Source organism: Vitis riparia, chromosome 7 (assembly GCF_004353265.1).
Source record: "Vitis riparia cultivar Riparia Gloire de Montpellier isolate 1030 chromosome 7, EGFV_Vit.rip_1.0, whole genome shotgun sequence".
In the NCBI taxonomy this organism is placed as follows: Eukaryota; Viridiplantae; Streptophyta; class Magnoliopsida; order Vitales; family Vitaceae; genus Vitis; species Vitis riparia.
This window is the reverse complement of record NC_048437.1, coordinates 29531361-29554782: the sequence shown is the minus strand read 5'-3', so window position 1 is coordinate 29554782 and position 23422 is coordinate 29531361. Positions and strand designations below refer to the sequence as shown.

At 36.2% G+C, this 23422-nt stretch overlaps 2 protein-coding genes and 1 long non-coding RNA gene across 13 annotated transcripts in view; 1 reads left to right on the top strand and 2 right to left on the bottom strand.

Moving 5' to 3' along the window:
• Window positions 1-3782: 3782 nt before the first annotated feature.
• On the bottom strand, window positions 3783-10220 carry LOC117917979. The gene is made up of 4 exons (XR_004651816.1): window positions 10005-10220; window positions 7424-7537; window positions 4181-4267; window positions 3783-4053 (listed from the first exon to the last, which is right to left on the bottom strand). It is a non-coding gene; the product is annotated as an uncharacterized LOC117917979 (long non-coding RNA).
• Window positions 10221-11025: 805 nt separating this feature from the next.
• On the bottom strand, window positions 11026-14678 carry LOC117917978 (heat stress transcription factor A-2d-like). 4 transcript variants are annotated; one of them, XR_004651814.1, is made up of 4 exons: window positions 14008-14678; window positions 11915-13268; window positions 11762-11816; window positions 11026-11265 (listed from the first exon to the last, which is right to left on the bottom strand). XR_004651814.1 is itself a non-coding variant. In XM_034834481.1 (2 exons), the coding sequence occupies exons 1-2, from the start codon at window positions 14302-14304 to the stop codon at window positions 12483-12485; spliced, it is 1083 nt and encodes a 360-aa protein (XP_034690372.1). In that variant the 5' UTR covers window positions 14305-14678; the 3' UTR covers window positions 11640-12482. The 4 variants fall into 4 exon arrangements, 1 of the variants encoding a protein (XP_034690372.1); XR_004651813.1 differs by lacking the exon at window positions 11026-11265 and having other exon boundaries at window positions 11640-11816; XR_004651815.1 differs by lacking the exon at window positions 11026-11265 and having other exon boundaries at window positions 11640-12294; window positions 12398-13268.
• Window positions 14679-17028: 2350 nt separating this feature from the next.
• The window catches only part of LOC117918305 (probable protein phosphatase 2C 51), a 36236-nt gene continuing 29842 nt past the window's right edge, over window positions 17029-23422 (top strand). For 3 of the 8 annotated variants that reach the window (XM_034834850.1, XM_034834855.1, XM_034834849.1), the window contains exons 1-3: window positions 17034-17471; window positions 19295-19553; window positions 23283-23388. In XM_034834850.1, coding sequence (XP_034690741.1) covers window positions 17198-17471; window positions 19295-19553; window positions 23283-23388 — 639 coding nt within the window. In that variant the 5' untranslated portion in view covers window positions 17034-17197. Of the gene's footprint in view, window positions 17472-19294; window positions 19554-23282; window positions 23389-23422 lie in introns of all 8 variants that reach the window. The other 5 variants (XM_034834853.1, XM_034834854.1, XM_034834852.1 and 2 more) reach the window with 4 other exon arrangements.

The following is a 23422-nucleotide window of genomic DNA, read 5'->3' as shown; positions in this document are numbered from 1 at the left end:
CAAAGACCATGAAGAATCCCACTTGATCCCACCTCTTCCTTTGAAATTTCCCTTTAATTTTCTTTTAACATTTTCTCCTTTTTCTATTCCATTTTCTCTTCCTCTCTATATGTCTGACGTTGGCACTTTCTGTCTTTTCCTTTGTTGCTGTTATAAGACACCCAAACCCTAAAAGGACCTTGATTTGAATAGTATTAAAAGGAGGGATTGCTTATTAGAAGGCTTAGGAGGATGAGAGACTTGGAAAGCTTGTTGTGGTAAAGGCAATAGACCCTCTCAAGTCTCAACCTTTTCTCAAACTCCACAATACATGATTGATTCTTTGATTGACTCTCCCACCTTTATTTTCTTCTTTTATTTATTTATTTATTTATTTTTGTACTTTCATCCTTCTTCCATCCCTCGAAAACCCATTTATCAACCCATTTTTTTTCTTCTCTTCTCGCTCAAATAATTGAACCCCTTTGCCTAGCTAATCCAATCCATATGTTTCATTCATTCATTCATGGTTCCCTCTTCTCAAACTCACTTTTTTTGACCAAATTTTTAGGCCTTCAAAAAACCCCAGTTTCTCTTTTAACAATTTTTGCAGTTTTTTTCATTGAATCATGATGGGTTCCATGTTTTCAATCATTTCTATGAGGATTCATCTCCACTCCCCTTTCTATCTCTGCATCTTTTGTTATCGATTGTGTAGTGAACGTGCCCAACCCCAAACCCCACCAAGGGGAATTTTGAAGCTCCCTTCTTTTCCTTCCCTTTCACCTTTTTTTTATTCCAAACCCAAATCTAAAGCCATTGAAACCAAAGTGACCATTTTCTCCCTCTCATTTACCAAAATCAAACCCAATTCTTTTAACCCTTAAAATAAAAAACCCCACTGTCTAAAAAGTTTCATTACTGCAAAAAAACAATGCAAGGGAACCCCTTCTTTTAGAGGGCATGCGTGCCCTAAATATGGCAGCTTCTTTGGTCTCAAACGGCTGCATAGGACCCATCTAAAAATCTAGACTACTAATATTTTTCTCTTGTGAAAAATCCTTGGAATCCTATGTGGGTTCTTTTGATCTTAATCTTTTGAATCAGTAGGGCGAGCTTTTGGGTGAGATTCATGTTCCCTTTGCTTTTGGGATAAGGTGAGGTTTGTGCTTCATTGATTCACCTTTAAGGTAAAAAGTTAGGGCTACACATACTCCACATACCTATTGGAACTAATCCATATTTTTTAGGTGGTTTTCAACTCACTTGAGTTGTCAAATTTGGGAATTCATGAGACTTCTATATTAACACTTCTTTCTCAAATTTAAAAATTGAGAAGTATGACTGATGGGGTTTTGGATTGTGTCACAAGAGGCTTCGGAATCCTTTTGTTTTTATTTATTTATTTGCAATTTTTCTAACGAAAGTTTGGTCATGTGTCTACTCATTAAGACCAAAAATGTTTGAATAACATTGAAATTTCGTCTTTACCAACATCAATATTGTTGTGCTATTGGTTGGTGGCTGCCTCAAATATGTTATTTGGAAAGTTTCTAGAAATGTCAAAATTTAAATCATGTTTGAACTAGCTTCTTGACCAAGAAAAACCCTATCTTTAAATTTAATAATCTTTTTGTGCTTGTGATACTATAGCGACTTCCATTTGTATTATAAAAGCTTTATCGGGGGTGAAATAATTTTTCGTATAAAAATTTAATTTATATTGTCGTTTTTTTTCTTCTTCTTCTTCTTTCTCTCGTCTTAGCGTTGAATAGCTATATTAAGTGCTAATCAAATTGATCATTAGGGCTCACTTTTTCAATCAATTTAAGCTTTTACTCCTTGATTCTCCATTCTCCATGCATACATCCAAGACTATTACATTGAACCAAAACCCTAATGGGCCTTATGCAATGATTTTGCCCTAGTAAATTTCCTCAAAAAAATTACCACAACCCAATTCCCAATTCCAAAGGTTTTGTTTTTGTTCAACCACCATCTCCCATTTTGATGGCCAGCTTGCATGGAAATATCTCAACTTCATAAACCTTTATTTTCCTAAAAAAAAGAAAAAAAAATTATTGATCCCCTCATGTAGACTACTAAGTACTAACCCTTGTTTAATGCACCCTTTGTTATTATTATTTTTCCATTTTTTTTTTTAAGATTTAAATTTGAATTATATTCTTTTCTTTGTTCTTCCCATTTGGATGCAGAGAGACATATCGATGAATGGGAAAGAATAGGGGGGCGCGGGCCACCACCTTATTCACGGGTTTCTTCTATTTCCAGATTCTCAGCATGCTCCCTTCTCTTTCTCTTTCTCTTTCTTTTTCTATTCTCTCCAGCCCTAATTCCATCCCATTATTGCTCTTTGTGTACACCCTCCATTTTGATCTTTTTTCTGTGTCTTCCTTCAGATTCTCTCTTCCTTTTTCTTTTTTGTCTCCTATTCCCTCTGTTGATCCTGGTTTTAACAAAATCTTTAAAATTCAACACTAATATACCGTCCTGTTTGGAAGAATACTAATCAGGGCCCATTTAAATTATCCTTATGTTTAATAAAAATATTATTAAAGGTCCTTTTATAATATTAATTTAGTAAAAAACCGGGATGAATCAAATCACCTCGGATATTTTAGATTTCATTACTTTGTATGAAAGTCCGATTTCATTATTTTATACCTTATATATATCTCTTATATATATATATATTTTTTTTTTTTATATCATGGTCGTGACTTGTCCTTCTCTGTATCTAAGTCTTGTATCTAAGTCTTATACGTTTGTATATTAATTTAAGGGTCTAAATTTTGTAATATATTTTCAATGACTAGAATTGTATTCTCATTATTTTTAAATTTTTATTTAAATAAAAACCTACTTCCAAATTCCAACGTAATTGTTTTCAAAAACATGATGTAAGTCACACTGAAATAGGACCCACATATAAGAGTTGAGTTGCCTCCTGTTTGAAATTCAAATGCTGCTTTAACATTAAAAAAAAATGTTTTCAAAATATCTTTTTGGCTAGTATTTGTTTAGGGTACAACATTTTTAGAAATGGTGAAAAATTAGCCTCGAGCCTTTTTATTTTTAATTTTAAATATATTTTATTTTTATATATTACAAAAAAAAATACTATTCATAACAAATTCATAGTCGTAGGTTTGTGTCTCGTTGCTTTGTATGTCGAGAATGATCTCATTTCTTTATATCCGAATCTCATTTCTTTATATCTTTGTTCAATGATCGAGATTTCGCCATACACTTCAAAGGCTTGGATCTCGAGATTAGTGTAATACTTGTCGTATTTTGGTGCCATAGCCTTTTTTTTTAGGTATAAACATAAAACGTAGTAGATGGATAGGAGTGAAGCATTGGCCTTTTCACAACAGTTGGGCCAGGCCCAAGAAGAGATGAAGTGGGCTAATGCACAATTGTTGAGAGTGAAGGGTCCCACACCAACAAACATGATCTCTCCTTCACGAGAAAGGCAAAGAATTCGAAGTCACGAGCACCTTGAGACACGTGTCACAATCACGTGGTTCTAATAGGACAGCTATTATATTAATATTAATGCTTTTAAAAAAAAAAAAAATTCTCATATCACGGATGAGAAGGCAAAAATATGCTACAAGTAGGACCACAAAAGTACAGTGAAGACTACTAATTATATGATGTATCATTTCAAGATTGTTGGCATCTTCATATGTATTAATGGACAAGGTAAGAGTAATAGCTTGAATGAGCACTACCATTCCATATTTTTCTGCATTTCAACTCATTTTCAATGGAAGAAATTAAAAAAATTCAACAAATATATCAGAGTAGAGGCACATTGTACTTGTACATGGGAAACAGGAGGCAGCAACATCTGCTAATTTGAGGTGGAAGAGACCCTGTTAACCAAATCTAAAGTGGGAGTTCTTGGTGGTATCATGACGGGGGACAGGTTGCTGACTTTGTAAGGCATGGCTTTTGACGTCCTTTGTTCCAACAAGGCGGTGGTGGTGGTGGTGATGATGGTGACGATAGTGACAGTGATATGGGGATGAGGAGGACGTTTGGAACCTGGGAATTTGAGACATTGAACTATAATGTAGTTGGAAAAAAATTCAATGGTGATAACATTATAGCACAGTGATCAAACTTGCATGATTTATGAAAAAGAATGATTAAAAAGCAGGTAATCACTTACTCTGGTAGGAACCGAGTCCAGCCATAGCTGAGCCATCACTGCTCCAGGCATAGTTTATTTTGCATCTAAAATGGGTTGGTGCCTGGCCTGAGTCATGCACAACGAATAGAAACAGTGTTAAATGGTATAGAGATGCATGGTAACTGATAAATCAGGGATCAGGGATCAGGGATCGTTTAACCGTTGACTTCACAATCCATGGTTCACCAAATTATCATGTGATCCACATCATGGAGCAACTATGATAAATGGCCACAACTTCCCATCATGTCACAAGATGTCCTTTGAATAAAAACAAGAGCAACTTTAGATGCTCGTAGGCATTTGTTTGTACAGTTCTGAATCCCTAATAAACAAATGAGGACAATAATGAAAGACTATTTGTTTTCTATGACCCAAGCAGCCCCCTGCATTGTGTTCTTAACAGACTGTTCAGTTTCATGCGCTCCCCAATTCAGTAAGGGCATTTTGTATCTCTGAGGAGCATGTGGAATGCCAGTATCAATAAACTCTATCTACCAGAAGGCTACAATTGGTTGCAAAATCAAGAGAGGAGATATAGGACACCTGGGTTACTAAAATTCCGAGGAAAAAGCTCGCTTTTGCTTAAATTTCTGAATGCTGAGTGATAAGATTTCGAATTAGTTTGTTGGAACCAGAAAGGAAGTTGCACGAGAAAATAGAGAAGAAATGCCAACCAGATCAGCCTATTGCCACAAGTGGGAAGCAACATGAACCTTGCATAGCAGCCATCAATAACGACAGATTGTAACATCAGATGGGACTGCCTGCTGGCATGCATTACTCGCCAGGTGTTGCTGGCGGGACTCTAAACGACGGAAGTATCAACATCAAAATCCCATCACCAAGTATTCTTGTGCAAAAGTTTTTAAACTTTTTCCGGGGCACATATTAGACTCTTCAACAGACTAATGTGCAAGTTTAGACCTGTAAATTTCATTTCTGCTTTTGGCAGATTGAGATGAGAGTAAGTTTAGGAGATCTCATATGTGTAATGCTAATCAAGTTTTGAAGACAATTTGATATCTACAACTGAACAAGCATTGTGTGCAAAACTATCATCTCCATGTGAAACTTATTTTTACATATGTCAAAGATTGGTATAGTTTAGGTTCAGAAGTTAGTTCCATAAACTATAACACCAGGTCAACTCAACTCAACAGAACTTTATCCTATCTTGCTTCAATACGGAGATAATATTTTGCTAATCACTATTATGACCATTTACCTGTGCCATAGATAACAACTTTTCTGCTTAGTAGTCAATACTTCTGCCTTGTTTTTCAGCCTCTCCCTTGCCTTCAACATATTTCACACAATGTGCAATCATCTGTTTCTGCTACAAATGGCCAAACTCTTTGGCTGGCTTTCTCATATCAATCCCAATGAAAAGTACATTCAACCCATCTAGTATTCCTTCATTCCTGGCTTTCTTGTCTTGACAACATTCAACAACATTAAATGCAACTGATATTATAGATAGCTTAAATTTTTTCAAAACTTAAAAACTCCACAAGAACTTATATCCCAACCACTTTAAGATTTGATACACAAATCCTATTTGGGCACCCAACTCTATATGGAGCCATGTCCTCTGTTAAATCACAAGCAGTCTCATGTCTATCATCACTGACTCCACTCACATCTTTTGGCCCTTCCTCTCGTCCCTATATCACCTCTTGCACTGAACTAGTTCTGATGCAATCAAAGAATCAAATCTCCAAGATGACTTTCCCTCATCTTGTTGTTAATTGAGGATACCTCTAGCTCCTCGGGAATGCATTCACTTCCTATGACATCTTTTCTTGTATACTCATTGCCAAAATTCTCATCAGGTACACTTATTTAATTGGCATTTCTTTTCCACTCAACATGTTGCACAAGTTTCACATCATTTTTATAACTATTATAAATATTTGTTGCTTCAGTCTGAAATTTATTACACACCAAACCATACTTCAAGAGTTATAAATTCACTTTATGGGCAGCATCCTCTCAGCCATTCACTCTTTCTACCATCCTTATGGAGAATCAAATTCAAGAAATAATCCCTTATCTAGTCCTCTAATTACTAAATAATTATGTATGTGATATATCATATAATAATTATATGATAAGCACTACCATTCTGGTTATAGTGATATAATAAGATATAGATAATACTTCCATATATTGTTCATGTCTTTGCAACAGATATTTTCCTAGTATATCCTTTATCTACCATAGTTTTGGGGTATTATTCTTTAAATTCTGTTCTACTATGAGTTTTATGACACTCAGTTTCGTGAATCTTATTAATCCTAGTAATGCAACAGGATATGCAAGTCAACTTATTCATAGTGGAGTCTCTGTTCCTGGAACCATTTCCTATCTCTGATATGTTGATTCAGTGTTACCTGGAACATGAATTAATGGGCATGTCAAATGGGAACTGGTACACAGTATGCCACTTGCTCAAAACGTAGTATAGAAGGCATATTAGCATATCATACAGGAATTAACCAAGTAAAGGACACCACTGCTTATTTCTTATTTATGTTGGCCCATAGATGTATTAAGGTCATAACCGCTTTATCCTATTGAATTTGATTTAATTACTTCATTAACACTTTGGGGCAAAAAGGGAACATAAGGGAATGGATAAGAAGGAATTTTTGGATCTACAACAATAGTCATTCGAACACAGGCATAACACTATGTTACAGATCACATCCAGATCACATATTGCTAAAATATTAGTGAATTGTGTTATGATTTTCGGCTATCTCATCATAATTAGGAGTGTAGCACCATCTCTTCACACGTCTGCTTTCTGTCTAACACGATTCCACCCACTAGATTCTGTAAATCAAGTATATGTGACAAGCAGAACACAACAACCGACCATGGGACCATGTAATTGATTAGAATCATTTGATTATCGACTTAAGTAAAACTTATTTAGCCGCCACCGCCATCATCTGTAGCAACATTAGAGAATTTTATCTTTCTTCATTTTTTTTCTTAAGTTGGTACATGATTGTCACCCTTTTTTATCATATCATAAATTCCTACAAGATATAAAAACAAAAAATACAAAATTAATTTAGATTCTCTAAGTTAAATCTTTGGATAGTCAGGTATTGTTCAATAAAACAGGGTATATTTTATGATGGCAACAGTTCTCAATATTATATTAGTTCCTAAAGTACAACTGTAGTTTCATGAACTTACAAAACTTACTGCAAAAAATTGTCTCATGGATCTTGACAGAGCATCAACAGCTTCTTGACAAGACAACTTTCCACTTGCTCAATTCACCATCTCAAAGCATATCAACCTCCTGTTGTGTAAGTGCTGAGGCAGATGAACAACTATGTTAGCTATTTCATAGTGAACAATCCCATATGGTCATAAACATGAAGACAAAAGACAAGTATTGACACTTAGACAAGTATGTTTTTTACAAATATGTGTTTGTGTGTGAACTGCCAACATCTCAAAACACTAATGTGTGTGTGTGAATTGCCAGCTTCTCAAGACACTAACTAATTAAAGATTGCTGACAATAGAATGCAAAACAGGGCAGTAGGTAATTTAGAGAAAAAACTATCACAATCAGCGCATTCTGTACATGTGAAGCCACATCCGGAGTACATAACTGTCCTTCACCTGTAATGATGGATGGAAAAGTATTTCCTGCAGTAGTTCACTATTTCTTTGATCCATATTAGAGTATTGAGTATGAGTTGGCCTTTTATGAATATAAATAAAGACCAACACATAAGCTTATAAAAGCCTTTGTCAATTTGAAATATGAGCCAATTTCTAAGATCTCACATGCATAATGCTGATAACTTTAAACTAGTCAATGTGGCATTCTGTTGCAAATATGAGAAATAATAATAATAACAAACATCATCCTAACATAATATGAAGCTTTGTAAATTTTAAGATTGTTCTATATGCTCTAAAGTTCTCAAGCATTTCAGTTTGGAGTATATGAATTTAAATTCCAGAATGGTAAACAAAGCAACTCAACTCAACAGAGACTTATCCCTAACATTCTATAAGCTCTAAAGTTTTCAAGCATTTCAGTTTTGAGTATATGAATTTAAGTTCCAAAATAGTAAACAAAGCAGCTCAACTCAACAGAGACTTATCCCAAACTTTTGGTGCCTGCTATATTAGTCTTCTCATGCAACCCACTCTATTTAGGGCTATTAAGTCATAATCCATCATGTTGTTTCTTGCTACCACTTCCACATTCTCTTCATCTTCTACTTGCAGTAATGTCATTCATTATTGGTTTTTGGTGCACATGACCAAACCATCTCAATCTAATCTCTCACCTTGTTGCCAATTAGTTCTACTTACAATGACATAGTCCTCACAAATGTATCCATTTCTTATTACAATCCCCTTTTGTCATTCCACTCCCCATTCATATTTCCTCAGCCTATCAACACCCAGTTCATGTATGTGGTGTTTATTCAAATGATACATTTTGATAAAACTGGTGTCTGCAATTGATCAGTTGGAAAACCATAACACACAGGCAAGTCTCATAAAGCCAAAGAGAGGTAGTGAGAACAAGAAAGAGGCTACTAAAGGGAAAGTCTAAAGAAGATAACACCCAATAAGTCACCATATAAAGAACCTTTTTCTTTTACTCGGTTTATAATTTATCTGACCAGCCTGATCAACCCATCAGTTCTAGTGGCCCAATTCATCAATCCATTTTTTGGATTAAAGTGACTAATGAAATGGATGAGAAAACAATGATGGAAATCCATTTCCAAGGTTAAAATGTTCTGATGCAGTTCACCGTTTTCTTAACTTACAAAGCTGGACAACTAACGATTAAGGCCATGGAAGAATTTCACTCTCCAAAAAATGATATATTTGGCAGACTGCAAACATCGAGACAACTTCTACCATAACAGTCATGGTTATTTCATCTCCATTGTATTAAAAAGGAAACAAAAGAAGAGACACATATGTTGTATATTTTTCCTTTCACTAATATAGGATGAAAATAAAATCAAGATGTATATGATAGAGGGTTTTGAGGAAGATTTTTCTTTATAGGCAAGAAAAAAGTTGAAGTAGCATGTATTAATATCGAATGCAACTTACCAAACATAAGAACATACGCATGATTAGTATATAATTGGAATACATGCAAACCATGTATGATGAAATCACTTAACTCACACTCAACATGTCATATATAATTCCAAACATCTTAAATAGTTTTCAACAATCTAGCTACAATTTCAGTCAGATTATCTTTACTTGTTTCACCACATCAATGTAATCCTGTTCAATTGATTGTTAGGAAGTTGACAAAAATATGCAGCTCTTTCAAATTCAGTAAATACAAAAATTTGGCATCCAAAGCTCAAGCCTCAGCTTGGTTGAGCTGACCTCGGTTATGACCTATAAGCATCTTCTCATTTCTCATTTCAGCAAATTTAAGTCCAACAATCACTACCCAATTCTGTAACAAAATACACCAAAATTTTGGTGTAATCTAGATGACAAGCAAGTCCATGACCCAATAATTCTTATACTCTAATAAAATGCACCAAAGATTTGGTCATTTAGATACTGACATTCATTGACAATGAACAATACTTCATTTTACAACATTCACTCTACAAAAACTACCTATAGTTAATCTAGATAACAGGCAAGCCCATGACCCTTTTTCCAAGTACCCAAACCTTAAACCCTAAACCCAATAATTCTATACTGTAGCCATGAAAATCAATGTTTGTATAAGCAAAATAGAAGAGGAATGAGGAAGATCATGACATACCCATGTGTCAAATGTGCTGAGGAAAAGGAAATAGTGGCAAATCTGTGCATGGGTTTCAACCAATTTTAAAGGGCAAATCACTGAAATCTCACAAGCTTGTTTTGGAAACATGGTTTTGATCTGAGAGAGCGCGCCAGCTTAGGGAATACCTCAAAACGCTGTCGTTTCGGTTCCACTTCCTCAGTCTTTCGTCACTTTTGTGATGAGTTCATCATGGCAAGGACTTTAGGCAGGAAAAAAGAAATCCCATTTGTTTTTAACAAAATTCTAAAATAGTTCAAAAAGTATTATAAAAAATATTAAAAAAAAATAAAAATATGAATTTATTTCAAAAGTAAATATACTTGGTTTTCATTAAAAATATTTATAATATATAAAATATTATGAATTTAATTTTTTTTCTCTAAGAGATTAAGGGCCTTTTTTTAGAGCAATGATAGCAATATTATTTTTAGTCAACAACATTTTATCTCTTAACACTATTTATTTGGATATAAAAAAATATACATCAATAGATTTTTTGAAAAACTTATGTACTACCAATACTAATTCAACAACCATTTCAAATCATTCTTAATATTTTTAAAAGTAATACCTGATTTTTACAGAAAAAATGGTTCTTTATATTAGAAAGTATTTTATGATGTTTATAAATTGGAATATAAATGAGTTTGAAAATTAAAGGATTCGAGTATGGACAAACAAGTATTTTTGACATATGCAATGCAATTTAATTGCTTTATATCTTGACTGTCATCGTATATCTTATATTGTATTATCATTTATTTATAATCTTGTTTAATTACCAAAATTTCATCGTACACTTAAAATCACGATAGCGTCAAATGTTTCCATTGTCTAGAAACTTTTCTTGTGTTGGAAGATAACAAAATTATTTTGGAATCTCTGATTTAGGTAGGTCCTTGAATGGAAAGTACAACCCAACCAAATCAAATCAACATGGCCCTTCATTTGGGTTGATGTTTTTGTCTTCAACCTAACAGGTCAATCACAAGTAATAGGTTCTGAACAAATTTCATTTAGGAAAAAAGTACAGGAATTACAGAACATGTATGCTAGACCAATGGCAACCTTTAGCAGAACCATCTTCATCAGTATCCCAAGATTGCACACACAAATGAAACTTTCAGAATAGACCCAAGTGCAGGGACACAGAGCATAGTTCCACCTCGACACAGTGACTCTACCACCTTTTCATATGCATCTTTTCCCCTATATCTCTCTGCAGGCCATCTATATTCTATACCAACACAAAAAAATGGCATTGATGTCATGATAAAGACTTGGTTGATCTTGTTTCAAAATCAAGCTAATCTTTTTTACATCTGGAACTAACACTGACCTACACTGAATCCTAAGCATTCGCAAGTTCAGACTTACTTCTTGAGTCAATACCAAATCACAGGACAAGCAAATTTTTTTTTTTATATGGTTCCAAGTCATACTGGATCCCGAACCAATAACCTTGAGCATATTTCCAGACCGACACCAAATCCTAAGCATACATCATTTCAGACTTACTTCTTAAGCTAATACCAATCCCGAGACTCTTTAATTCTTAGGAATATTTTTTTGAGGCCAATATTAAATCTCAAGCACACCCCACACCAATTCTCGAGCTTTACCTAGCATTGCCAACCATTGATTTAGCCATTGTGACAGAAGGGGTTACAAGAATTACCAAAATGATTGATGTGGACAAAGATGTGACAAGGAAAAATCTGATTGCCACCCACCTTCACATCATCAAATTCATCACCGACCATCTTTCATTCTTTGTCTTGTTGAAACCTAAGATGACAAAGGAGGAAAAAAAAAAATCTTCATATGGCTTTCACTTCATAAAGGACAACTGAAAGCAAAAATATCCAACCGACCAAGTTAACAACCATTTGCTACTGGGTTCCAGAAGCTTCAATTTATTGTGGTTTCTAGGCTCTTGCAACTTGCAGCCACTCTTTCTCAAGTTCAGCAGGTTCGAACAACGTACGAATTGTTTTAGGCCAAAGATAAATAATCATAGTCAATGAATTTGATGCAGAGAGTAGTGGGTTTCGATGGGGAAGAAAACAAGAACCTCGGACAAATTATGATGGGAACTTCCACAAACTCTGTCCAAGCAATGCCTGCAACTTAGAGGAATTGAAAAGAGGAGTGTACGAGAAAGAAAAAAAGGGAGAGTGAAAGAAAATTTAGAAGAAAATATACAAGAGTTAGAACAGTAGGGCTAATATTTGGTGAGGATACACTGCTTGGTAATCCTCGTATCCTGTCAATAGAGAGAAACCCAGATGAAAGTTATGGTCTAATGACACTTGTAGGGTTACAAAATGAGACAGGGATTAACCAAACAACTAGAGAAAACCTCCTACCAAAAGAAACAGCCATTGAAGTGAAGTAAAAAGGCAACTGATGAAGAAAACTGGGGGTAGAAGACTATTGGTGCAGAATGGGTTCCTACTGTGGGCTGGAGCCCAGGTAACCAAATCGGCCAGCCAGGACATTCACATCTTCTTCTTCCTCTCCTTCAGCACCAGGTAGGCTTGATGGACAGCCAAATCTCTCATTCAATAGTTCTTCCCAGAACCCCTCATCAAGTTCTTTATCTTCACTTTCAGGAGGGTCTAGCTCTTCATGATCCTCTAGCTCCTTTCTTGGTCTACCCAACCCTTGCATTTCAAAAGCAAGTGCCTCTAGCTCTGAAACTTCAAAGCCATTTCCTTCTGTGAAATGTAGAGGCTCAATCTTAATGGGGTTCCTCAATCCATTGCCATGGCTGGATTCAGTGCCTCCAGCTCCACTAGTCCCTTGATCAATAGGCCTTCTTCTCTTCTTACTAATGGCTTCTACAAGCTTCTTTCTCCTCTCCTTCTGCTGGACTAACTGCTGAATAAAGGCAGGGTTCTGCATTGCTCTTGCCAAGAAATTCATCATCTGTTGCTGCTTTATCTCTGTCCCTTGTAGCCTTTGCTCCATTGCTTGGAGTGTGATTCTAGTATTCTGCTGCTGCTGCCTGAGCTTAACCAATTCCATCATCAGAACATGCTTGTCACGCTGCAATCGATCGACTTCTCCATCCAGTCCAAACCTTCCTACTTCAACACAAGGATCCAAAGCTTGATGTGGGGGAGGAGCCTGGGAAGGTGTCTTTCTTCTCCTGATGTTCTTTAGGAGATGTCTTTGACCCCTGATGAATCCTTCATTTGCAAACTCCCATCTGTCCGGATCAATCTTTCTAAAACCCTGTAGAGATCAAATTCCATATTTAGGATGAAATTTCAAGAACCAGTGGATAGATTCTTCACATCGACCATCCAAGGATTTCAGGCACTTGATTTAGCATTCCTGCTCCTGATCAGAGATTGGGAGAAGTGCATTTATTTATTTTATGCCCTTTCTTCATCAGATTTCAAGTTGGGGAATGGACCCACTTCCAGAAGCAACCATTGATTAAAAAATTCATTCAAGAACGGATAGAGGCACTCGATAAAAGAAGTTACTAGAAGAAACAATGGATCTGTTATTTTATACTGAAAAATCAGGAATCCAGAAACTAAATATAATTAGAACTTTTATTTTATTCTGAAAACCCTACAGAGAACTACTCATAGCTTCATATTAGCAGTTTTTACTGAAAAGGGGAAAAAACCAGTGAAGGTTCTAATTTTCATGGCTCTGTTACACCAAAAACCCATTAAAATAATTACACAAATGAAATTTAGCAAAGTAAATGACACTGGAGAAGGGATACAAAACTCATTCCACCCAAGAAGGCAAACAGAAAAACTAAAGAATTTATAATAATTCCATAAGCGTGCAAAAATTTGGGATTTCAACAACCCAAATGAAAATTTTAACTAAAAAAATGATTTAGGGAATTTCTCATGATTCAGTAAGCATACAGAGATGTGGGATTTCAAGAATCCAAGGGAATTCTCATCTGATATCCCTGGAATTAGATTTTGTTGAAGCTAATACTTACATAAGTGTTGAGCTGCCTGACAAAGCTTGAGAAATTATTGTGCTTGAAGTTTTTGGGGAGGAGATTGGTGGAGAAGGCATGGGGGTCCCATACAACAAAGCTGCTACCTGCTCTGCTCCAAGAGACCACATGATCGCTTGCTGGGTCATCCACAATGTCAAATGTCTTTGTAAGAAATGGCGGAGGACCCGCATCATGAAGCCCCTCAACCGGCTGTGGCACTACCGGTGGCTCACCGGACTGGGGGGAGGAACTCGATCCTGGAAACTCCTCCTTCACAGGGTACATCGGATTCATGATTAAAAATCAATGGGTCTCGATTCTTTCCTCGAAATTATACGTGAGAAGCCGATACAGAGCCTAATCCGAACGTGGGATTAGCCGGAAAAACAGAGTCCATACACCCAAAAAAAAAAAAAAAAAAAACAGTATTATACAGTGAAATAAAACAGAATTCTAGATGATAAGAAGGAGACACAGTGCCCCCAATGAACTATTTCAAAAAAATTTCAAAAAATTTGGACAAAGCGAAAGTGAGATTGAGAATCAGATGAAGAGAGAAAGTAAGAGTTTGGATTATTCTTTTGCTCCACACAAAGCTTTCCTCATTAGGAAGGTAGTTGAAGCCGTTATGGAGTTGGTGGTGGCACTCCATGAACAAAGGAGCCGAGGGAGTGGTGTTTAGGCCTATTAATAGAGTCTAGCAAAATCGAAAGTTCTAGAGGTTTGAGGGTTTTCTCCGTTTCTTGAGAGAGAGAGAGAGAGAGAGAGGCCGGTGGTCCATGGAAAGTTCTGGAATATGGGGGACTTGGGATGGTGTGGTATGGTGGAGGCATGGTGTGGGGCCCACACGTTTTAAAAGATGTGGATTTAAGGTCTATCAAAGGTTTTTGGACAATTTTTTTAATAGGTGCCCTTCGTTTTGAGCCCACTAATAATTGGATGACATCATCGACAACATCCACTAGGTTTAGCTAGAGTCACAAAAAACTGAGTCTAAGTTGGCCATTTCTTTTCTTTGTTGGTGGGGATTTTCTAAATTATGGTCTTGTTGAAACCTAAAAGGCCTTAGAAAATGACACCCCAAATATATTTCAAAATCCAATAATTAAAATCAAACAAATATTTCCCTTAAAGTCCATATCATTTCACCATTTCCATTTGCTCCAAGTTCATTGGGTGAGTGGTCTTCAAAGCTTCCTCGTCATATGGTGCCCTTGTCAAAGCCTTTCACTTCCTGAAAATATCTCAAAAGTTGAAATGTTACTTAGTTTTCGACGTGAACTTTACATATTTGCAAATTAGACCCGATGTGAGCTGTAAGTGTTACCGACACAAAAAAAATCAATGAGCATCTTTTGGGATTTGCTCGTTTCATATCACTAGAGAGAAAATAGTCCGAGGACACACCCGCCGCTTGTTTTTTAAATCAGTCAATGGGTCCAAAAGGCTGATTTTATTAAATCAATTTCCTCAATTTTCTTTTTTATCATCACTGTACGGACAAATTTCAACTGTATTACGTGTCGATTGCTCGGAAACAATGCCGGACAGGTGGGGGTTTTCTACTGGCTGCAGCAAATATTTGAAACTCCCGCCGAGTCAGACTACAGCGAACTCTTACGTGTCAAGCCGTGTTGGACAGGTGGATAGTTGTCATTGGCCTCTGTAGTATGAAATGCCCCCGCCGAAATGCTACGTGTCAAGTTGTTTCAACTTTCGAACACGTGGGGGATCTGTAGGCATGATGCGATACAAGAAACTCGGTCCGAAAACCGTACTGTGGCCGTTCCGAAACCGTTACGTGTCGAGCGATTGTTCGGACGGGTGGGATTCTATCATTGGACCAATGGTTCCGAAATACAGTTGGTGGCACAGTGGAAGTATTACGTGTCGAGTTGTTATACAGCATGGGACAGGTGGAAGTCTCCCATTGGTTAATAGTGTACTGACGGCGATAGTATCGAAACTGTTACGTGTCAAGATAATTCAGGGTATTCTGGAAACGTGGAGGATTCTCATTGGCTGCTGCAATACGATAAACGGTGCTCAGACTTACAGGAAAAAGAATTATATGAACTAACTAACTCAGTAAGATTACTATTATTATTATAAATATTAAAATAATTGTTGAACAGTGCCACGTGGATGCCTCTGCAGGTGCCATAGTGGTAGCAACGTGGCCAACGCTGAACTGATGGAGAACTAAATAGTAATATTATCTACAGGAACTTTCTATTACACTAACGTATTTATGTCGTAATTTAAATATTTGTGAGAAGAGTCGGAAGAGAAGGTATTGTGGCTTTTGCGTTTGATAATTATATTACGTGTCAAGCTCTGTCAGCACGCGTATTGAGAAACCAAATCACATGTCAAGTTGTTATTGAAGTACAGTGGACAAGTGTACAGCTCTTATTGGTCGATGCAAGAAAATGACTACTGTGTAGAAAAAAAGAAGAAGCGATTATTTAAATAGCTAAATGCAAGTGGGTAGTTTTAGTTATATATATAATATAACATGATAAATATTAAATAATTTTATGAACACGGCCACGTGTTATCGACAAGTGGGAAGGCGATTGTAGGACCACGATCATCGATAAACTATAAATAAATAAATAAAAAAAATTATCCATATCAAATTTCTACAATTAAAAAATTGAGAAACAGAACCTTCTACATTGTTCTAGTATCTACTGATATTAGAGGACCTTTTTAACAACTAAATTCAACGGCCCAGATCAGTCCAGATGTAATGGTAACTTATCTCTAGAACTTCCCTATCTTAAATAAAATAAAAAATAAAAATAAAACAAATAAATAAAAACACTGGACAATTAGTGGCCCAGACCACCCCCATTTTTTATCCCTAGGCCCGGCCCACAGGTTATACATGGCCCGACCCACAGAAAATCCAAGGGTGTGTTTGGTTACAAATTTTAAAGAATAATATTGATAGTTTAAAAGGTGTCACTACTATCAACGACCTTTAACTATAATTTTAGCGGGCAATCCAAAACTGGCTCGGAGTCAAATATGAGAGCGGGTTCGGGTCGGTTCAAAAAAACCGCAGAAACTACAGCGACCATCTTCGTACACGGAGCGCGAATCTCTGCTTTCAATCTCTAGTATTATTCTCTCACCATCTCGTGCTCTGCAGGAATGGAATGATTCCATCATCGAATCCATGATTCAAACATCAAGAATTCTTCTATTTCTATTATGGTTTCTCGCTTCCCAAACACCTCCATTGAATGGGGAATCGTCGACGTGTTTGATGGTGTACAAAGAGGGCGGTGCTCCGGCGGTTTTCCAATCCCCGAAATGCCCGAGCTGGAGGCTCTCCAACGATGCTTCGCGACCACGGACAGTCACTTGTCAATCCGCGATGAGCCAGGGTCGAAGAAAGTCGCAGGAGGACCGGACCTTCTGCGCTCTGGATGTTCGGATTCCTTTTCCCCGTAAGACGGTTGTAATTGATGCGTTAGGTTGGATTTTTTATTATGTTTTGATTGGATGTCAAGAAAACATAGGAAAAGGAAAGACACGGAACTGGAATTTGAGTCTATCATAGATTTTGTGTTATTTGCATTCCGAGAGGACTATTTGGCTTAGTTTTGTTAGGATTTCTAGTCTTAGTAACGAAAATCACTGAAAAATCAAGATTGGAAATGGTATTTCCTTTTATTTTGTACACTTTCTAGGTTACCAAACGGAGGAGCGGACCGCTGAAGTCTGAAACAGGTTAGGTATGTTTTACAGTCAATGAGGAAAGGGTTATCAGTGATCTATATAAAATTTTAGTTTTAGATGTATCACTTTGAATGAGGCCATTATAATAATTAGTATGCATTTGTGAAATATTTAGAAAAGTGCCATTTTTGGCAATACAATACCAAGACGAGGATTTGTTTTTTCATTTCTTTCTTATTCCCCTTCAGAAGATTAGAGTGTGTAATTAAAAACATATTTACGATACAGTCGGTAGTGGTTTGATCAATTGAATGACTTCATTATTGTTTTAGCCATTATTGTCATGTCATATTTAACAAATTATGAATGGGAAGATTCCAATATGCTCCTGAGCTTCACGAAGCACGAGGCACAAATGGGTTTTGTTATAGCCTTTCTCTTAATTATCTATTCTAGTCTTGGATGGGATGGGAGGTTCTAGGTTACCTATCAGAAAAAAAAAATGTATGCTACATCAAAATTTTCTATTATAGAGTGGAATGTTGATATGTGATAACTTCCCCTTTATACCAGTCATGGATTTTAAAAATATCTAATGTGGCATGCGTCCAAGATCTGGTTGAAGGAATGGAGTGAAAGGGTGTAACAAACAGAACCTAATCTCACTATAAATTTTACAAAATCCAGGAACCTGCTCACTCAATTCACTTGGATCTGATGGTCACATAACAAACGAAATAATGACAGTTATTTTTAGCTTGAGACAAGAGGACTTGATATAGCAAGTGTTCTTGCTTGGGAGTTGAATGATTCCTCCTGAAATTCAAGTGTATGGCGTGGTTATATTGATTGGCATTTATGATTAGTACCATTAAGTGGTATCTGTGATTAGTCGTGTTGAGTGACATTCCCTAGTTGAGGTGTGCACGCTATGTACATTGGAAGTATACAAAGGAAACCACAATCAGAAAGAAAATAGGAATCAATACAACAATCACTTATCTTCTTCTACTTAGGCCATTGATTAAGTCAAGTAACGTGCAATCACCCATTCCCAGCGGAACGCTAGACATTTTCAGAAATACATAGGACTTATCTACCATCTATTGTCCTTGAAAAAAATGGCTAAGTGTTTTTTAATTTGTTATTAAGGTTGTAGATTTTGAAAGAATCTCAAGGAAGAATTGGGTTGTAATTTGAAATTTTTACTGTTGGAGTAAATGATAGAAAAGATAATGGCATGTAGGTTAGCGTCTAGATTACAAATGAGAAAGTGGCACTTTCAAGGTTCTGAGGTTAATTATTGAAATAATTGTATCTATTATGTAAAATAGAAACTATGTTGCTTTCATGCAAGGAAGTTTCGAATTCTTGGTTTCTGGTTTTGCAGCATGAAGATCTGTTTTAGGTCTGACTTATCCATGGACTCCCTGAAAAAGGGAAAATTTTAAATAAAACAGGAATTTTTTTTTGGGATTTTGGTACTCAGTTTAATTAATATAATGACTACAGAAGATTATAGAGAAGAAATTTTCACTTTCTAAATTGTATTAGTGGCAGCTTTGATATCTAAACTCTGATTTTGGAGCAGGGTCAACTGGGCTTGCGGAGGTTATGGTTGGAATTGTGGCAGTATTTGATGGTCATAATGGTGCTGAAGCTAGTGAGATGGCTTCGAAGCTGTTATTTGAGTATTTCATTTTGCACACTTATTTTCTTCTTGATGCAACATATTCTGTTGTATTAAAGAAATCCACAGGAAGGCTGCCTGATAAAGAGAAACAGGATATTGTGTTTCAAGTGCTGCATTGGGATGATGAACTTGGTCGGCATCAGTCAGATCTTGAAAGGTATCTGATCAAAAGGCAAAAAAAATAAAAGAAAATTTTGGAAAACGCCTTCATGCATTCGATATGTATTTTTAGATAGGTTCATGTGTGTTAGTATATATGTGTGCTTGTGTATGTTTATGCATTTGTATGCATATGTATCGTTATTTATTAATGTTTCATAAAGGCATGATACTGGATATGAGTGATTAGTTTCATTGGCTTTTTGCATGAATTCATAAAAATATTTTTCAATTGTAATTCTGACCACTCCAAGATATCAAAGATTCTTTTATTGTGCTCCCTATGAAGATTTTGTCATTTCACATACCTATTTTCTTCTTGATGCAAGTATTCTGTTGTATTAAAGAAATCATTGGAAGGCTTCCTAATAACATATTCTTTTGTTTTTCAATTACTTCATTGGGATGAAGAACTAGGTCAACATCATCTGATCTTGGAAGATATCTTATCAAAAAAGAAAAAAAGAAAAAAAAACTTGGAAAGGATCTTCATGTATGCAATATGTATTTTTTTTGTGGTAGTGCCCTCTGACAATGAACTAGATATCATGGGTAGCCTCCTTGATATTTAAGTGGTGTAGGGTGAGGGCAGACCTATATCACTAAGGTTTTTTTTTTACTAGTGCTTGTTTATGCTTCTATGTTTGAATGTATATGTATTGTTATTTATTGATGTTTCACAAGGCATGAAACTAGATCTGGGTGATTAGTTTTGTTGTCTTTTGGCATGATTTATTTTTTAGTAAGTAAATATGTTGTAATAAAATGGCCTTTTAGAAGAAAGGGTGCAACACATGTGCACAAGATCAGACTATTCAAACAAAGAATTCAAATAAACATTGTCTAATTGAAATTTTGGCTGCTCCAAGGCAACAAAGATTCTTCATCATGTTTTTTTCAAATACACCAAAATAAGCATAATGGGACTTTAAGCCTCGTTTCCCTTTACCCCTTAAGCTTGGAGAAGCATTAGAAGATGCAGCCACAAACAAGGAGAGTTACCAAAGGCTAGTTAGGAGACTCATCTATTTGTCTCACACGAACCTGATGTAGCCTATGCAATGAGTGTAGTAAGCCAATTCATGCACTTCTCTAAAGAGGCTCGCTTACAGGTTACAAATAGAATTCTTCGATACCTAAAATCCGCTTTAGATAATGGGATACTCTTCAAGAGAAATGAAGGGTTAAGCTTGGAAGTCCGTACTAATGTAGACTGGGCTGGATCAGTGGTAGACCACATGTCAACTTTTGGGTATTGTACCATTCTTAGAAGAAATTTGGTGACAAGGAGAAGTAAGAAAAAAGTTGTAGTTGTTAGGTCCAATGTAGAAGCCGAGTTCAGAGGCATGACACAAGGAATTTGTGAAGTACTTTGCCTGAAAATAACTCTTGGTGATCTAGGAGTGAAATGAAAGGGGACTATAAAGCTATACTGCCATAATAAATTAGCAATCAATATTGTTCACAACCTAGTTCAACATGATTGTACAAATTTTTTTGAAGTTGAGTGATACTTTATCGAAGAGAAGCTAGATAGTTGATTGATTTGTTCTCCTTATGTTTCAACAAAAGGAGAGTGGGGGTCTAGGTATTCGGAAAATTGATCTCTTGAATAAGGCCCTGTTGGGGAAATGGATTTGGCGGTTCGCCTTTGAGGAAGATATCTTCTGGAGGAAGGTGGTTGGGGTGAAGTATGGCCAGTTGGGTTTTGGTTGGAGAACAAAGGAGGCCCGCGGAACGTTTGGGGTGGGGGTTTGGAGGGATATCCTGAAGGAGTCGTCTTGGTGTTGGGAGAATATAGAATTCAAAGTGGGAAAGGGGACTAAGGTAAGGTTTTGGACTGACCTTTGGTGCGGAAATGAGGTGCTGTCCCAAGCTTTTCCCCAGTTGTTTGCTTTGGCGGTCCAAAGGAACGCATCGGTAAATGAGATGTGGGACTCAAGCCTCGGTCAAGGAGGCTGGAACATAAGACTCTCTAGAAACTCTAATGATTGGGAGTTGGACGCCTTGGGAGAGCTGTTGCATATGTTGAGGGAATTGAGGATTTCTATTGAAGAGGACGCAGTGATATGGAAAGGAGAGGGACACGGCCGCTTTCGGATTAGAGAAGCTTACAAGTTGTTGACAGGGTCTAATGTCATTACCTTCTCGAAAAAGAGCATTTGGGTGGACAAGGTCCCAACCAAAGTTGTTTTTTTGCTTGGGAGGCTTCTTAGGAGAAGGTCCTAACTTTGGACAAGCTTCAAAGACGGGGTTGGCAGCTTCCAAACCGGTGTTTTTTGTGTGGTTGTGAAGAGGAAATTGTAAATCATATTCTTTTACACTGTACAGTTGTAAGGGCTCTCTGGGAGATTGTCTTGGCCTTGTTTGGGGCTAATTGGGTGTTCCCAGAGAAAGTCAAAGAGATGTTAGTAAGTTGGAGGGGCCCTTTTGTGGGAAAAAAGAGGAAAAGGATTTGGACCTTCATTCCGTTGTGTATTTTTTGGACGGTTTGGAAGGAGAGAAATAGATTAGCTTTTAGAGGGGACTCTCTAGCTATTCAAAAGCTAAAGAATTCGTTTGTTTGTAATTTGTGGAGTTGGGCTAGGGTGTATATGGGAGAGGAGTCCTCTTCGCTTTTAGGTTTTTTGGAATGGCTTGCCGTTCCCTAAGGGGTGGTGAGTGTTGTTTTTTGTTTTTGCGTAGGCTACTATGTATACCTCCTGTATGCTTTGTGGCTTTTTGCCTAGTTTTATATATATGCGCTCACTTATCAAAAAAAAAAAAACAAATGAGTTACTTGTTGAAATTTCAACAAAGCGTCTACTAAGCCACTCATTTTAGAAGATAACTAACAAGTTGGGAATGGATAATATCTATTTATCAGCTTGAGGAGTGTTAACTAACTTGATTTAAGATACCAAAGACTTAACTCCCTAATTTCCAAGATTTGATTGAAAATACTAGGGAATTAATTCCTTGGTTTTGGGATTGTATAATTGTATATTCCCTGATTTCCGAGAATGTGTCATTGTATATTTTCTATTTTATTTTTCTTGATTTGTAGGGTGGAGGATTTCTAGGAATTAGTCAACTTTCTTTGTGTAATTTAGTTTCCTAATTTTGTAGGATTGTACACTATAAATACGGTCATAAATGCAATGAATAAAATCACTCTTTTCCACATTATATTTATCATAGTAAACCTTGAAATCCGGTTACCTTGCTAACCTTATTCCAAAACAATAAACTCTGAACCCCAAGCCTGTAGATTCCTTAGAAAGCATACACATTTACTTGATCTTCTTTCTTCTCAAGATTTTGTCTTTCCCATAAAGATCCCTTTTCTAGCCTACGTGGATTACACTAGCATCACAAAAGAGAACATGAGATACATAGGCAAGCTAGAAAGGGTGGTTTGGATGAGTGTGAGTTGCCCCACTTCACCTATAGAGTATTCACTTTTTCAAAATCTCTTCTTGTATAATCATAAATGCCTTTATGTAAATGGAGTCGGAGAAAGAAAATAAGCCCAATATTTGAAATAATTCAACTCATGCTGAGCCTATTTTCATACTAATCATAATTTCGTGCTATTTATATTACAATTTGATCTTTGTTTGGACTAAAACATTTCAATTATATGAATAAATGGTTTGAAATTTTAGAAGTCAGTGTCTAAATCATATGATTTTCAGATTATTTTAATTAATAAATTCTAGAAAATAAAATTTAAATGTTTCCACAGGTTTAAGTTTACAATTCCAGCAAAATTTGATGGTAATTTTCACTTGGAAATTTTGAAGGAATCATTGTTGAGGGCAATCCATGACATTGACAAAACGTTTTCCAAGGTAAGCATTAACCTATTAAAAAAAAGAAAAAGAA

What these genes read in the sequence shown, in the direction of transcription:
- LOC117917978 (XM_034834481.1), bottom strand. Translation starts at nt 14,304, where the DNA reads ATGAATCCGATGTACCCTGTGAAGGAGGAGTTTCCAGGATCGAGTTCC. An exon ending in TCAGGCAGCTCAACACTTAT is followed by an intron (nt 13,269 to 14,007) that starts GTAAGTATTAGC and finishes TGATCTCTACAG; the next exon opens with GGTTTTAGAAAGATTGATCC.